This window comes from Chelonoidis abingdonii, chromosome 3 (assembly GCF_003597395.2).
Source record: "Chelonoidis abingdonii isolate Lonesome George chromosome 3, CheloAbing_2.0, whole genome shotgun sequence".
NCBI lineage: Eukaryota > Metazoa > Chordata > Testudines > Testudinidae > Chelonoidis > Chelonoidis abingdonii.
The window spans coordinates 46,672,999-46,691,360 of record NC_133771.1 but is presented as its reverse complement, the minus strand read 5'-3'; the positions used below and the strand labels follow the sequence as shown (position 1 = coordinate 46,691,360).

General features: G+C 37.3%; 1 protein-coding gene across 5 annotated transcripts in view; it reads right to left on the bottom strand.

Moving 5' to 3' along the window:
* Positions 1–3,495: 3,495 nt before the first annotated feature.
* Positions 3,496–18,362, bottom strand: part of MCPH1 (microcephalin 1) — a 228,769-nt gene continuing 213,902 nt past the window's right edge. For 2 of the 5 annotated variants that reach the window (XM_032772630.2, XM_032772623.2), the window contains 2 exons: positions 8,137–8,374; positions 3,496–3,761 (listed from right to left, as the gene is read on the bottom strand). In XM_032772630.2, the coding sequence (XP_032628521.1) occupies positions 3,706–3,761; positions 8,137–8,374 (294 nt within the window). In that variant the 3' untranslated portion in view covers positions 3,496–3,705. Of the gene's footprint in view, positions 3,762–8,136; positions 8,375–18,362 lie in introns of those variants that run through there. The other 3 variants (XM_075063715.1, XM_075063716.1, XM_075063714.1) reach the window with 3 other exon arrangements.

Here is an 18,362-nt window from a genome sequence, read left to right as displayed (position 1 = left end):
AGCAAGTAGGCCAGCTGTAACCCTAATGATGTGAGACTTGTAAAAGCGAGGATGGCGTGAGGTGAGTGGAAAGAACTGGGTGAGAAGTTGTCACGACCTTGCACTAATAACTAAAATGTAGACTGGCACCTTCCAGAAGTGAGGAAAATAAGATAGCAGGATGGCCTATGTATAAACAAAATGCAGTTGTTGCTTATTATTGTCTGTATTATTGCTTGTTATTGTCTGTAACAAAAGTATAAATGCTGCTGTAATTGTTTACCTGTTGAGAGACCTGTCTGGGACTGGGACGACCCTGTGTCCTAGGGCACTCCCTCCCTTTATTGCAATTGCTGGAGAAATAATAAAGTATTTGATTTTGCTGCACCCAAACAAAAAGTGAGAACTGAGTTATTCGCCCTTTCATTAAACAACCCAGACTCCAGTTACCACAGACACTTAAACTTCCATATTCTCCAGTTTTCAGCCAGACTTCTTTCTATTTCTGAGTTGTTAACCTTTCTTGATCACAGGATTCTAGCTTATTCAGCTGAGTTAGTGTTTCTGTGTCACCTCCGATCATGCTTTGGAAACGATGCAAACCAAACTTCACTGGCAGCCACTCTTCTTATTCAGAAACATTAATTAAAAATCCTTTTGCTACTGAGATCCTAAGTGCCTTCCCAGAGAAACAAGCTTTTGAGTTAATAGCTTTCTGGCTCAGAATCTGTTGATAGTACCTTTCCAGATGATGCAGTCATCCTGGGTACTGTTTCATTAAGATACAGGAGTTTCTTATATGGGAACCATAAATAGAAAACTAAGCTACACAACACATTTTACAAGCATTCTTATTTAAAAAGTAATAACCTCCAAAATGTGGCCCCTCTGGATGAGTCAGGAAAATAAAAACATAAAAGTAGCTAAACAAATCTGTGCTTTAATAAATTCACAACAGATGGCTCCTATATTAGCAACAATGTAGCCATTTACAGGCTTGTTATCCACTCTATATGCTGCCCAAAGGCATTTATAATCTAAAACTGCTTGCAAGGAAATCAATGCCCAATCCACCTACCTACCATTAGTTTCCACTCTTTCCATCAAAACACTCTTCAGTCAATCTTGCATTATTAGCCACTGGGGCTGTAAAGATGATGTTTTAGGCTCTATTTTCTTTGGGAAAGAACCCTTTTAGAATGATGCACAGTGCAAGGAGCTGTGAGCCACTATCTGCTAGTTAACTGTTTGAGACCCAATTCAGGAAAGCACCTAAATACATACTTATGTTCAATTGATGTTGACCTCTGAACAGACATGGAGAGCAGTTACTGAATAGCACAGGAGTCAAATTTCAGTTAAAGCTCTCATGAGTGGATGACATTGTGATCTGAGGTCAGGGACATTTCTTTTCTCTTTGATTTCAGCACCGATCCTAATATGCAATTGGCTATAGTGAACAATACTGTACAGTAGCACTGACTGACTTAAGGGCTTGTGGACCTGCAAACAGAAACTAGTGTGTAATTTTTTCTTGTTAATGTGTGTCTTGTAGCTTCTGTGAGTCTTAATGTCCTCCTTTAATGGCAGTCTCATTGTTGCTTTTATTCACTTTTCAGTCTAAAAAGAAAATGCTTCTCAGTTTTAACTCCAATATAGAAGACATATACAGTATTTGAAGACTAGTGGAGACAGTTTTAGCTGATTTCCTCTCATCCAGCGTCAATGGTGTTGTTAACATAAGAATCTATATTTTATAACATGAATTCAGCTAATGATTATACATAATCCACCATGGCCAATGATGATAAATGCAAAGTAATGCACATTGGAAAATGTAAATCCAACTATACATATAAAATGATGGGGTCTAAATTAGCTGTTACCATTCAAGAAAGATCTGGTAGTCATTGTGGATAGTTCTCTGAAAACATCCACTCAATGTGCAGCAGCAGTCAAAAACTAACAAAATGTTGGGAATCATTAAGATAGAAAATATCATATCGCCTCTATATAAATTCATGGTACGCCCTCACCTTGAATACTCTGTGTAGATCTGGTCGCCCCATCTCAGAAAAGATAGATTGGAATCGGAAAAGGTACAGAAAAGGGCAACAAAAATGATTAGGCATATGGAACAGCTTCCATATGAGGAGAGATTATAAGACTGGGACTTTTCAGTTTGGAAAAAGACAACGGAGGAGGAATATGATAGGGGTGAAAAAATCATGACTGGTGTGGAGAAAGTAAATAAGAGTTATTTACTCCTTCACATAACACAAGAACTAGGGGTTAGCAAACAAAAATTAATAAGCAGCAATAAAACAAAAGGAAGTATTTCTTTACACAACGAACAGTCAACCTGTGGAATTCTTTGCCCAAGGATGTTGTGAAGGCCGAGACAATAACACGGTTCAAAAAAGAACTAGATAAGTCCATGGATGATAGGTCCAACAATGGCTATTAACCAGGATGAGCAGGGATGCAAAACCATGCTCTGAAGTGTTCCTAGCCTCTGTTTGCCAGATGCTAGGCATGGGCAATAGGAGATGGATCACTTTATGATTACCTGTTCTGTTCATTTCCTCTGAAGCACCTGGCATTGGCCACTGTCGGAAGACAGGATACTGGGCTAGATGAACCATTTGTCTGACCCAGTATGGGCATTCTTACGTTATGTCCACACTGCCATTTGAGTCAGTATAAGTTATGTCACTCAGGGGAGTGGCTAATTCACATCCCTGGGTGACACAACTTATGCCGTAGCATAGCCATATTCTTAGTGTTTTTATCATTGTGTGTGTTACATGTTTACAGGGCAGGTATGAAGACAAAGTTCTTGGCCTCAAAAAACTTCCACTCTAGATAACGATGCTGAGATTTTCAAAGCAACCTAGCCAATTTGGATCACCATCAATTTTAGTGAAAATTGTGCATGCAAATCCTTGTGTAGCTTGAAAATCTCAGCTTCAGTGCACAAATACAAGAGCGAACTAGAGCAGTGTGATGAAATGGTGATGTTTATGAAGTATGTATCTTACTAGCTCTGTGATTTTTGCTTGAAAATTTTTATTTTTAGTACAGAATTTCTATTGTCTTAGTTTAACAATTCTCTGAGGGGAGGACTGGGGTTGAAAGGCATGCTATATGCTGCAGTGAAATTATATTGGTGCTCATATGTCATCCCATCAATATGAAGTTGTATAATTATATCTAAATATATACTACATACTAAGTTCTAAAAGAAAATTAGACATAACCCTGTGCCCACTTAAAAATTGTGTTCAGATTCATTTGTGTTTATGTTTGGAATTTTTACACCAAGGTAATCTTTCAAAAGCACCTAAATGACAGGCTCTTAAGTCCAAAAGGAGACCTGGGAGCCTAAGTCACTTAGGTGCTTTTGATAATGTTGCCTCCAGTGTATAATGCTTGTACATGAGACCAGAATTAGGCCCAAAGACTTGCATAGTGTACAAATAAATACAAAGCAAAAGGATTTTTATTGGGCAAATACCTTAATACAAAAGGCTAATCAAAGGATTTCATTAGACAGACATTTAGATGAGACTCATCACACTATACCAAACTTTTGGCTGTATTTAAAAATCCATTACTGTCTCTTTGTAAAATCTTGTATTCACTGTTGGTTCAGCTTCTTATTTAATCGAAAACGGGACACCTTTACTAATTTCCTCACAACCATAAGGAGGGTTTTGAGTTCACTCAATGCTGGAACATGTAGTTTTCCAGAGGACATATCCTATGCTGAGTGACTGAATCTACAGGAAATCAATAAGAAATATGTTATATATTAGCATATTAGGATGAATACATAGCAAATAGCTTCTTCTTAAAAAGGAAATATATGCTTTGTATAACACAATATACACTACTAACAAAATAATCCACTCAGCAGATTGAATTTTTGGTATAAAGTACCTTTGAGGAGCTGAAAATATAGGGAGTAAGAAGGACCATAAAGATATATACTAGTGGTATAATATATACACTGCACACACCTCCAATCTGCTTTTTTAAAAAAAATGTATTTCATTGTCTCTCTCTCAGGTATCAAATATGTGATTGATTGTAGGACTAATTTATTCAGTAGTGAACAGCTGACATTAGGTGTGGAAAGCAGAATGTATATAACCAGAAACTAACTAGATTACATAAACTAGGGATACATTCTGTTTTCAATAAGAGCATCAAAATTGGATAAATCCCTGAGTAATATATGTCTAGCCATTTGACTGGAGTTGTAGTTGTACAAATCTGATATCCCACACACTTTCAATATTAGATTGGAAGGGACACATTTTCAAACAGGTCTGTACTCAGCCTCCACTTCTTTTTGGGTATGTACGTACACTCACAATTTATAGGCACACATACCTGCATGGACACTTTAAATATTCTAGGTGTGGATGTACAAACCTAAGTGTATACCTAAAAAACTTGCATCTATTGGAATTGATTTAGGATTGGATTAATTGATATGAGATTTTGGGTCAGCCCATTATAAAGATATGGCCCTTTTGCAAAACTGAGAGCCTAATTTGGATGTTGACAGCCCCTCCTGCAAATTTCAGTAGCGTTTGGATTCAGAGATTGGGTTCAGGCCCAACTCTAAAGCACTACAAAGAGGTGAACTAGGAGAGTAACTCCTTCATTACAGCTAGACATGGCAGAATTCAATTTTTTTAAAAATAAATTTGACAGACTATATCAATGTTCATTTTAAGCATTTTTTGATTATCAATTTGAATTTTTCAGTTCCCAGAGTTTTGGGTTCTAAACTTTATTCTGTTTTTTTTAATTTAATTTTTCATAGTTGTGGGAGATTATAGGGGATCAGACAATCATCTAATGACAGTAGATGTTGAGATTCAAAAAGTTAAAAGTTTTATAGCTGTTAAAACACCGTTGTCAAAATATATAAAGGAAATATCCTTAAATTAAACTCTAAGTTCTCAAGCAGCAGTTTTTTACTTTGCCTATCAGTATTTTTACTTTGGTTTGTGTGTGTGTTACAGTGAAATCTACATTTACCAACATTTACTGACAAAAATCTAATCCTTCACGCCTAATTATAACAGATTAATTCAACATCCCTAGCAAGATAAAAGGGAATGTTTTAAGTGGCAGCTAATTCCAGCTTCCGGTTTTCAAAGAGCTCCACCCACACAACTCTCACAGCAGGATACGAAGGGATAATATGCAACTAATGAAAGGCAAGCAAGGCATTACATAGAACACTCCCACAGCTTAACATAACATACAGAGCACAACACTTAGGGTATGTTTATACAGGGATAAAAAACCCACAGCTGGTTCAGGTCAGTTGATTTGGGTTCACTGGACTCAGGCTCCAGGGCTGAAAAATCACAGTGTGGACATTCAGGCTTGTGCTGGCCCAGTCTCTGGGACCCTGCAAGGGTGGAGGGTCTAAGAGCTCAGGCTCCAGCCTGAGTCCTAACATCCACACAGTGATTTTTAGCCCCACAGCCCATGCTTCACGAGCCAAAATTAGCCGACTGGACCAGCCGTGGCTGTGCCATGGATATTTTATCCCCATGTAGTTGTACCTTTTCCTACTGAGGGTCGTAAATGAACTGTTTCATACACAGTCATTACCAAGCATTCTTTTAACAGCTTGATTTTCTTTCTGCATTGGAAAGGAGATCAATTAAATGAACAAAACTTTTTTTTGAGCTCATTTATTTTTTACATGCTGACAGCTTGGGTTGGTGCTGTATAAGTCCGTGCCTCAAGGAATTTACAATATAAATGGACAACTGGCCTCGGAGAGTTTCTGCTTTGAGCTTGGTTTCACTGTCCCCCTAAGGTTCTATGGAAGAATTGGGATCCTCAATTTTGGACCTTAAGAATCTCGCAGGATAGGCTATACCATGCACCATGGAAAATATACATATAATTCAGAAGTATATGTATATGAAATATTTTTAGAGATGAACTAAAGCTGCAAAAGCACTGATGTGCCAAACACCCTTCTTAGAGGTGTAGGTTCACCCAGTGAGAGGTGCTAGTGCACTGCACTCTCTCCAGATGCTGATGGTCTAAGGCTGAGGCCTGGCTCACCATCCTTCCATGGTGCCAATGGATCATGTACCTAACACTTCAAGTACTTGTGCATATTTTTACTTTAATTACGATTTCTGGCAGTCAGGTAGAGGAAACCTCACCTCCAAAGCCCCTGGTCTCTCTATATTTTAAGGATCTTGTGCCAATGCTGATCTTTTATTAAAAATTGTCTGGAAGGTGAAACAATTAAAAAATCAACAGAAGTCAGATGTTTAAAATGGAAGAATGTAATTATAAGGAAATCATGATGAGGCTTTATTGTTAGGGCAAGGACTATTGTATTAATTTCCCCATCAGAATTTAATATAGTAGCCGACTGAACTACTTCAAAAAGGCACAGGAGAAAAAGTGGATCTCTGGACTAAAATTATGGAACAATGCGAAAACAACACAAATATTACTCTCCACACTCATTGGTTATGCATACATTGTTAAATGGATGTTAGAGTGTCAGTCTGGATTATTATTTCTGTCCATCTGAAAGTTATGCTTGAAATACTAATATGTCCAAATGTATTGTTTAATTTACTACATCACAGTTCCAGTCTTCTTCTCATGCCCTACAATGTTGTCTCGTCTTATCTTTCCTTTTTTTGACACAGCTGTACTTTAATTCTGTTATGACTTTAGAGAGTGACTTTCACATTGCAGATCAATCTAAATCGAAACTCCCTTGTCTTTCAACTCTTTAATAATTTTATGTTTTATAAAGTATGAAATATACTTTTGTTTTGACAAATGTTTTCTCCCTTACAACCCAGGTTTTCTGTTTCGTCCTTCAGCAGTGTTCTCACTCAGACTTTGCAACATTATGATCAGACTGATTTATTTAACAAATAGTATCTGAAAGCTTTAGTATCTGCTGTAAAGCAGAAAGTAAAGCTAGCTTATTAAGACTGTTATTCAAAATGCAAATATCTTATTTTCTTGTGTTGTATTATGCAAAAAGATTCTTTTTAGGAAGAGAAGATATGGAACTAATTTAAAAGATAAATACTCTCAGGACTGTGAATCTCAAGTAGATCACCAAAAGTTTTCTTCTGTGGGGATATTGCAAATGTACACTCAATTTACTGCAAGAACGTCAAGCTTAAAACTAATTTCTATGGTGTCTTAGGAAAAATCACAGAACAAGCAACTCCCAGGAACTCAGCACCCACAGATTTTAGCAAGAAATTTTCTTCAAGCAGAGCGATAGTGTAGCAAAGAACATTTCAGACATGCATATTAAATTACATATTATATACTATAAGGCAGATACTCAGCTGGTGCAAAATGTCAAAGCCTATTGAAGTCAACAGAGCTATGAATCTGCACTAGTTGAGCATATTCCCCACACATTTTTATAATCTTGAAAGACAATTTTTTTCCACCAGATATTTCAAGAAAGTGGTTCCTAAGTGTTTTCTCATAACCTATTTTAATTAGACTAGTATCACATTTAAATGAAACAACTCCCATGAAATATGGAGGGCACAATTTGAAGAAATTTGTACAACGCTGTGCTAGGTCCAATTCATAAAGGTGGGTCCTAAGATCAACACAGCCTAGCCCTAATTTTACCAGAAAGTCCCTGACAGCATGTAGTCAGGTCTTCCTAAAGGGTAACAACTGTAGCACAGTCTGTTCCATTCTCTTCTCTCCATACTCTCCCTCTCGTAATCTTCTGCCCATACTTTGGGCTTGTTTATATAGAGCAGCAATGCTCAATATCAGGATGCAATTTCTAAAATTCAGTTGTGCATTATTTGGTCTGTGTAAACCCTGCTGGTACATACTAAAGATTCCCTAACGCTCTTGTATGTAGTGCACAGCACTATGTTAAGGCCCAATAGGTTTACACAGACCAAGTGTACTATACTAAAGCACAGTAGGGAACTTTTAGTACACACCAGCAAGTCTACAAGGACCAATTAATGTACAAAACATTAGTGTGCTTTTGAAATCACATCCCCCGTAGGGCATATTAACACACTGGGTAGAAAAACTCTTAGCACATTTGAAAGCACATTTCATAATCTTATATTGAGCTGAAATTATCTCTCTTACCTAGTATCCATTTTTCTGATAAATATTTTATTTCAGGTTGCTTCTTTCCCAAATATTCTCCAATATAGATTTTGGCCTGACGCAGGGTTTTACATATTTTTCCTCCACACAATTGTACAAGTTCACTTAGCTTGTCACATGGCGGTTGACTGGCAAGAGATATAAACATTACAGGCTGACTTGAAAAGAGGTCCTGCTGATATTTTCCTGATGACAGGTGGCGTTGAAGTCTGCAGATCTGTTTTTAAGGAAACAAGGAAATTAAGAATTAACATGTTTCAATTTCATTTATAAGCTGCAAGTGAAGCTAGTCTTTGCACTTAGGAAAAGAATTACAGGATATGAAAACAACTCTTTACATTCCCAAGTAAACTCTTGAGTAAGTTATACCATGATTAGCTAACAATCACTAGATATTTATTTTTTTAATTATGACTTTTTTGGCTTGATATAAAAGCCAAAATATCTATGTGCCACTTATTTGATTTCCATAATCTAGCCAGGTATTTATTCAATGCTCACTCTAACATGGTATTTGAATACCTTAGAAGTATATAAATCCAGCCGCTAGTTTACAGATAAGCTCTACCTTTGGTTCTCTCCCTCCCTTTCTGCAGCGCAGGTTGAGGGAATTTGTTTAATAGTATTTTCACAGTAATTTTTAATAAAGAAGTTAAGTAAATGAGAAGGGTTTTGTGTTTCTCTCTGAATGCAGTGAGAATGGTGGACACTTTTAGGCTTTTAGGAAGTAATTCCACAAGTGTGGGCAAGATGCTGAAAAACCTCTATCTCCTGCTTCTGATTATAGACAGATCATTGTTCCAAGGGAGCAGAGTAAATTTTGGTCATGAAGTATTTTGAGACAGCCCAGGTCCAAGCCACTGAAAGGCTTTGACCAGTAAGACCAACACATGATAAACGTAATCCTGTATTTTACTTTGAGCCAGTTGTAAGAGGCATTAAGGGAAACCTTTAAAAATAGGCCTTGTCTGCACTAGGGGCTTTAGCACTGATGTAACCATGCACGTGTGTAAATGCCTAATCTCGGCTCCATTGAAATCAATGGCAAAACACACTGACTTAAAAAGTGACAAGATTTCACCCTTGGTATCGAGATGCATTCTGCTGCTGTAAACCACAGCTTGTGCGGGTGCAGCTTACACTCAGGTTTACCGGCGGCAACTATATAAGTGTAGTTACACAACTGCTAACAACTCCAGTGTAAACTGGGCCTTAGGAAAGTAAGATATGGTATGTTAATGAATCTTGATAGAAGTTGGTGCTGAGCATCCTTAGTCACAATCATACACATGCAATTTGGGTTGAGAAAATGCAGATGACTAAGTGTAAGGGTCATATTCAAAACATCATAGATTTGTATTGTTGGAAGAAGCTGGAACCAGCTGCACAGCTGAAAGAGCCCAACATATTTCAAGGAAAAGAAATGTAGTCCTGAACCCAGGGAAAAAACAAAAACACTATTTTCCCTGCAGGGCCACTGTCTATATTTGCTTAGAAGGTTTGGTAGTTATAATGAAGTGAAAAAAACCTAGGCAACCAGAACATGGAATCAGGGAAAATATGCCATGGTAAGGGTAAAGACCCCTTTGTGGCCTGCCTCCCCATCATGTGTGGAGGATTAAGCAGAAGAAATGCTGGAATTATGGTAAAGAATACCAGAGAAGTCTGTTCAGTCTAGGATCAGACTGGGCCAAGAATACAGAGAATGAACGGACAGAAGATTACTTAAAACAACTAAATCCAGATTTAAGATTAATGATATATGTGTATATGTAATGGGACTATTACACACTGTACCTCTTGCATGCAAACTCTTTCCACCTTTAAAGACTTTTCCATTCATAACATAGAAAGAGAGAAGGGAAGTCCTTTACAAATACTGTGCAGTCTTTAACACTATTAATGTGGTTGTGTACTTAAAATTAAACCAAACAAAAAAAAAAGGCTGATTGATATACATGAGGAGTGTCTAGAAATTTCTTACCAGGTAGGTTTGGTATACTCTAGAACCTTTTTCCTTCTGAGCGCCACCCTCCACCCCCGCAACATGCTATAAAAACTCCATGACCCACCTATACCACAACAACAGGTTTTCTGCATATAAAAGCCAGGGCTGACATTAGGGGGTAGAAAACAGGGCAATTGCCTGGGGCCATATGCCACAGGGGATCCTGCACAGCTAAGTTGCTCAGGCTTCGGCTTCAGCCCCGGGTAGCGGGGCTCAGGTCTCCAGGCTTCAGCCCCATGTGGTAAGGCTTCAGCTTTCTGCCCTGTGCCTCAGCAAGTCTAACGCTGGCCATGCTTGGAGGACCCCTGTAACCTGCTTGCAGCCCCCCAGTGGGCCGTGGGCCCTGGACCCCTGGTTGAGAAACACTACTCTAGAAAGGGCAGAGAGTACTGTGGAATGAAAAACCATTTCCTTTAGCTCAATTATGAAGTTCAGAACTATTCTGGTCAGGTTGCTACTGCAAGTACTAAAGCCTAACCATTACCCCTAAACTATCTAGAGCTGAAATAATCAAACCATTAAAATAAAAGGGTTTTTTTTTAATAAGCCAATTGCAGTACATAATGACTTGAACATTAGGGCAGGTGTTCAAAATGATGTTCATAAAGATGACAGATGTATGTTGCACCAATTAAGGTCTTTTCAGTGTCTGTGATTTCACTTCCCGGTACAGTACAATACAGCAATCAAATCTGGAGGTCACAAATACATGGAACATCACATCTAAGTCTCTCTGCCACGATTACGTAAAGAAAGTCTCATGGCCAGCCACAGGAAGAAGGCGGCATTTTTTTAAAAAACCACCACAACAGCTGTTATTTAGGTTTCCAGTGTAAGTATAGGTTCTAGTTCAGGGGTCGGCAACCTTTCAGAAGTGGTGTGCCGAGTTTTCATTTATTCACTCTGATTTAAGGTTTTGCGTGCCAGTCATATATTTTAATGTTTTTAGAAGATCTTTCTATAAGTCTATAATATATAACTAAACTATTGTTGTATGTAAAGTAAATATGTTTTTTAAAATGTTTAAAACTTCACTTAAAATTAAATTAAAATGCAGAACCCCTCGGACTGGTGGCGAGGACCCAGGCAATGTGAGTGCCACTGAAAAATCAGCTCATGTGCTGCCTTTGGGGCACACGTGCCACAGGTTGCCTACCCATGTTCCAGGAGGACACTGTGCTACATACCACTTGATCAGTGAGAAGGCAGATCTCCTTGTTGACTAGTTCAATGAAATAATCTTCCTCAAGCCAGCAGCACCTCTTCAGCCTAGTTCAGGTTTAACAACATATATAATAAATGCACAAACTGATAACTCGACATGCCAAACCTATCTGATATTTTTTGTCCCTGTTTTCCTTGTTGAAGCTTGGTGAACTGGCTCTTAGGTAATAAACAAGAAGAGCTACAATTGGCAGTACAAGAGGAGATGAAGGCAAAAATAAAAGTTTGGGCACAAGAGTAGCTGAGATGTTGTTTGATGCTGGAAATTTTTTCACCAATGTGAAAAATAGGGAAATGATCTGAACAGTGGACTCCTGACTTTGACACTGACACTTTGGGCACTTAAGATCTTTGTGCTTTAGTTTACAAATCTATGGCGTCAAGATAAAAATGCTCACCCAATTTACAAGGGTTTGTGAAGATATTAATTGATGTTTGTAAAGAGCTTTCAGATCCTCAGATAAAATTACAAAGCAGGTTTATTATCTTTAAAAAAAGAAATTTCTTAGCTGGTGATCAGTGCCAGATGAACAAAGAAAAACAAAGCCCAAGCTGAGATAGCACAGGCAGTAGTTGCACAATCTCCATCTATATCATTCTTCAGAGAAGTCAGTCCTATTGAGAAGTGGTATCTCCAGAAATGAGGGTACAACGTTTTATGCTCATGAATCTTTGGCTGCTCTTCTGAAACTACAAACAGTTAATTTTCTATAAGCTGACTTGCAGGATATTTTAGAGAAGCCAGAAGCTGATATAGTTAAGGCAGGCCGAAAGGGCTAAAATGCAGTCAGAAATCTGTTGTAGCTATTTATTCTTATGTGAATGTATAGTGTTCAAACAACCTATGCATTACTAAGTCAAAGAGAGCTTTCCCAACTGACTTCAATGAGTACACACTTAAGGCCATAATACACTTTGCAATCTCTGATGTGCAAATTAAAGGCAGGATTCTGATATTCCTACGATTGCACTCATTCACTTTCATGAATTACCAGTTACTTCAAAATGTGTAATCACCAAACAAACATAAAAATGCTTCAGCTAAAAACCATTCAGGTAAGAAGTTTAACAAATTATACACTATACTCTAATGAAAACAACCCAGAAACAGAGACTCATGATAAACATGATCCTATCTTTGGTGGCTCAAATAGCCTTTTTCTTCCATCAGAGAGAATTGAGAACATCTACTAATCTCCTGAGTTGCTTATTTAGACAAATCAGCTACATCTGAAAGGAGAAAAAATAATCACCAAAAGACATTAATTTAGTGTTAGTTTATTTAAAATTAACAATCAGACTTGATTCCAAGGGACCTTTGTGCTCAACTTGCCATGCTGCTTTTGTTAGCCTGGAGCTCTACGGTTTCAAGATGAAACTGATTAGGATTGACAAGCTCTGTTTATGTTAAAAACCCAACAGGACATGAGTTTCTTAGATGGAAGACATATAATGTAACTCGATTGTAATCCTGCTGTTTCACACATTTTACAGGACATGATTTTAAAAGACCTGCTGTATTCCCACTTCTTCAAACATTTTCCATGAGCACATTTATTGTTGAAGTGACGCATAATGAAAAGTTGTTTTTATTTGTACAGTGGGTCCTACTACTGGAAATACACTTGGGTTAAATTAATATTAAAGGCAAAAATTGCAGGAATGTTATGTTAAAAATTTGCACAGCTAATCACAAAGAGTCTGGAATGCAAACATTATGATTCCAGTAGCAACATTAGGTCAAGCTGTGTTGTACAATTCATGTGGTTTGGCATATATGTTTATGTTATAAATGCTAATGTTGGGATTTTTAAAGGCGTTAAAAAGCTGAAATCCCTTTGAGATAGCACCTACCCACGTTAGCCTCTTTTGAAAATCCCAGAATAATGTATCTATATATTGACTGGAATAATAGGAACAGCATATTGTACATTGTGCAGTATGACCAAAATAAAGTTTCTGTTTGGACCTTAGATTTTGCTTTTCCTGCTGCTTGTAATTTTAAGTGCAGCTTGGATCCTGCTCCGGTGTACAACAAGGAGAGAAACTCCTTGCTCTCTTCATCCAGAGGCTAGAAATAACTGAAACCCCTGTATTCAGACAGCACAAGGACTCTGCAGGGCTAGCATTGCTTTCAAAGCCAGTCTATGCATAGAGGAGTGAGGGCAGCCAGTTTTGGAAGAGAAAACATTGCACAATCTGGAAGCCATTTGACCACCCCCCACTTGGACTAGAGATTGAATGGCACAATCCACCTCTTCAAACTGAATTACCCTTTGTAACATCAAAGAGTTTGCAGCACTCTAGGACTGCTGCACACCCTTTTATTTTTAAAACTTGAGCAAAATCTTTCTAATTTCAATCCTAATCAGAGACCAAAACTGGGAAAAATTCAGCCCAAAGAAGTGAGTATTTCCACAAATAGCATTTGTGCAAACAGTTATTATGGAAACTATTTCATAACTGTAACTATAACAGGCATGATCAGCACCTGCTATGATATCAAACACTGAGGCTAATTCTCCTGTCTAATTATATTCCTATCAGGTGGCTCTGAGAAGAGAGTCCCACTGACTATAGTCATTATTCAGGATTTAGATATTAGCTTAGTTCTTTCATCAGACAGATGAACAGGCAATAGCACCTCCCTTACACTGTCTAGCACTGTTATAAATCATGAATAATATAATTTATTAACTTTTAAGCTCCTTTGAACTGCAGGTTTCAAAAAGATTATTACACTGAGAGAAAATTAAAGGTATTGAGAATTTATAATGTTGTAATGCAGCATTTCTTCATTACAACAACAACTGATCAACTGTCCTCCATTTTTCATGTCTCACATTTTTAATGCTTCAGACTGTGGGTTGCATGTTACAAATAATATTAACAATAGCGGCAAATAGGTAACATATGATGTATTGAAATATATTGCACATATGCAGGATTGGGATTTTTGCTTCAGCTGTTACATTTAACTTCCTCTTTCTGAACAGACACACACTAGACACCCGCATAAACACTATCATTTTTAGTATCAAGTGCTACAGTTGTGCCTGGAACTTTATGAGACTGTATGAAAACAGGTCCCTGGACAAAAGTACTTCCAATCCAAGACCTTGATCCTTCAGTGAGACTCAGGAAAAGGCCAGATTCACCTACAGCTGAACATCAGAGTTACAAACATCTCAGAAATAGAGGTTGTTCATAACTCTGGAATGTTTGTAACTCTTGAAAGAACAACCATAACATTTTTTTCAAAGTTTACAACTGAACATTGACTTAATACAGCTTTGAAACTTTACTAGGCAGAAGAAAAATATGTACTTCTGGTTCCAAGTGAGGTGTGTGTGGTTGACCAATCAGTTAATAACTCTGATGTTTGTAACTTGGAGGTTCTACTGTATTTGTAGGATTGGAGCCCAAGTCATAACAGAGCAAAAGAAGGTAAATGATCAGGTTGAGGAGGAGATGAGTGAGGGTTGCAAAACAAAAAAGTCATAGGGCTGATTCTGATCTTGCTGACACTGATGCAAATATTGACATCAGTGGAATTACTTCTGATTTGCACCAGTGTGAGGTTGGAATAAGACCCCTCAAAATGTATATAGCAACCTGCATCTCTATCTTTTTCTATCCTCCTTCAGCCTCCTTTTTGATTTTGGGAGAATAAGGTCAAGCATGAGAAAAGGAATAGATGGCACAGGAGTGTTAGTAGCAAACAGCCAGATACCTGATATATACAGTTTATTAGCATTCTGTCGAAAGTAACATGAAATATCAAGTTATTTTAAGTCTTTATAAGGTACAGTACAATAGATACCAGAATTTAATTAAAAATGCACTTGGTATAAAGCACATTTAGGTTAAAGAAAAATATATTTTAAAACCACAATTTGTTTTACAGTTATTAATCCTTTTGTCTTTGTGAATTATGCACATGATTTTCCAACAATATACTCCAAAGTGGCCTCCCAAATTCAGGTAATAAAAATATAAGGACATGCCTAACGTTACCATTTTTTTGATGTAACTGGAACATTATTCATCAGTGAAACTGCTCCCTTCCTATAAATTACACAAGTGCTAATACACATCCTATAAGAAAAACAGTGTTGTATTTGAAGTACTTACTCTCTGCCTGAAATGTGGTAGTAAACATGCAATTCTGCACAAAGATTAAGGGAAAAATACTGCCCTAAATAACTTCAGCTAAAGGAAACGTTAAATGTAGGTTACTGTCACAAAGGCTGAGTCCACTTAACAAGCTTCTGAAGTATAACATCAAATAAAATCCACTATTAATACAGATTTATAGCTAGATAATTGAGAGGTAGAGTGCGCATTTTCAAAATTATGACTGCAGAGTTTTGTCCATAATGCTTGTCATTCACAGGAGATACATATTTTTATGGCACACATTTGAGGACCAAATCTTGTTGCTTGTGAAGTAATGAGAAATTGACTATTTCCTTCAACCAGAACAGGCTCTGACCACTAAAGAGGGAAGGTTTGATTCCCCACTCTGTTATACCAGTTTTATGCTGGTTTAATGGCACTGAAGTCAATGGATTTACAGCAGCATAAAACTATGGTAAGTCAGGCACCAAAAATAATATGCTCCATTAAGCTACAAATTTAGCAAGAAAGATAGTTCTAAAAATGGTACACATTTAATGGAGTTGGGTAATATTGCTGGTGAAATCTTACGGTCTGAGTTTACAACTTCAGTGGGATTCAATATAGTTGAGAGTGTTCGGTATCTCTGAGGATTGGGCCATTAGTGTTTGCATTTGCTGACGTAGTTCTTCAGAAACATCTAGAGAAGAGTATGGGCCTAATTTATTGCATTCATAGGAAACATTACACTTACATTGTTCCACATTTTCAGGTAGTCTGTCACTTGCTAAAAATTTGAAAGGAAAACACATATGTGGAACCCCAGGCACATTTGAAGATGAAGAGTACTCAAACGTGAAAGTGAAATAAAGTATCAGACTGCTTCTGACAAAATAGTATAATGCAGTGAAGACAGCTAAAAAGTACAGTTACCCTGCAGTGAAGGATTTGAAGAATCTGCAGCATCCTACAGGGATGAAGGAAGTCTGCATTACTATACAATAGCTTGGGTAGGTCCAAGTAGAAATGCTATAGGTTTTCATCTTTCTAAATGTCAATATAAAGGATGAAAATGATCAAACCAAACAGTGACATTGTTTAGATAGTAACAAAGTAAAGCGCAAACTTTTGTTATCTCCTAGAGTTGGTTTCATCCTGTTTGTCCTTTATTTATTTTAGAAATTTGTTATTAGGTCATTTAACATTATAAGCAGTTTTAAAATTGAAGATGTTATTCAGTAAATATTTTAGTTCAAAACTATATTGGAATACTGCACTTAATAGTGGATTTTTAAAATTAGGTGCTTCATAACTAATATGATCTGGTTAAGAACTGGATTTGCCCTAAGCTTACCAGTTGTTCCATGCAGACATTGTTCTTTGCCTGAGGAGAATTCTGTTGAAGTTAATGGGGTTGCACATGAGTGCATAGTCCAGCAGGCATGATCAGAGCCACGCTCAGCAAAAATTACCTGGGTCAGCTTGTCTGCCCTAATAGCTACAATTGTCTCAACTTTTCCTTTATTAACATCAAGGAATTTTATTACTGGTGCAGGTACTTATCATTCTGTGAAGAAAACTCAGTCTAACATTTAGTGCAAATTATTGAAAATATCATATCCACATTCTAGTATATTAACTGGAACTGATACTTTTCTATAAACTATCAGTACTGTCCAGCTAAAGTATGGGCTCCCATTTTGTCAAACTACAGAAGCACAAGATTTCAAATGACAGAAATGCTAACACACTTTTTGTATGACTGATAAAGGAATGTCAACATCCCAACATGCATTCACAAGTGGAGACTGTGTGCGGGCAATTCTATGTGTGTGCATTAAGGGGTCTGAAAAAGTTTGGGCACCTGTTGGAAAATCTGAGGCAGAAAAATTACCTGCCAATTTCTCCTGTTGACAACATCAAGAGGAATGTGAAATGTGTTATAAAGACAACTGATACACAGCAAAGACTGGAAATTTCTCCAAAATACTTCCCTTTTTTCCCCTCAGTAGTTTTATACAGAAGTGTTTCCTGGCTCAAAGGAGGGTGAAGGGTGAAAGAAAACTAGAATGAAGACAATTTTACTAATAAAGTTTCTTTACACTATCTGTTGATAGACAAGCCTTACTTCTCTCAAATCTCATAGAGTGATAAGTAAGGCTTACTTCAATAATATATTCTCTAAAAGACAGAGGAGTCCTAATGGGAATACTATACAAAAACACTTGGCAAACATATCCACTGTTTGGCAGACATTCAAAATCATACTTGAAGATGTCTGGATCACTTCTTCCTCCAGAGCAAATTTTTGCAGAAAAAAGCAGAACAAAATTACTTACTTTATGTTAAGATTTGCTTTTTTCCCACTGAACCAGAACAATTTTTTAAGTACTGCATAACATAAATATATGACAGCTATTTTAAAAAAGAAAAGAAATTAGGCTTATCAAACGCATATCTTTTTTCCCTAGTATAGATCAATATGATTTAAAACTAAGGTCTGTATTTCAAGTGCACATACATTACATCAAAAACTTTAAGGCTGCAAGATATAGCAAGTTTCATTATAATTCCATTTGACTTGTGCATAACTTCCGAAAAAATTCTCTTCCTGAAGGTCGAAACAACAGACTGGACTTCTACATAGATTGCTTCCGTTGACATGTACAGGTTGAAATTGTGGAAAAGCAGCAACACTTGCCCCATAACCTCAGCCATGCTGAACACAGTGCCATCCACAGCCTCAGAAACAACTCTGACACCATAATCAAAAAGGCTGACAAAGGAGGTGCTGTCATCATCAATATGAACAAGAGGCTGCTAGGCAGCTCTCTAACTCCACATTCTACAGGCC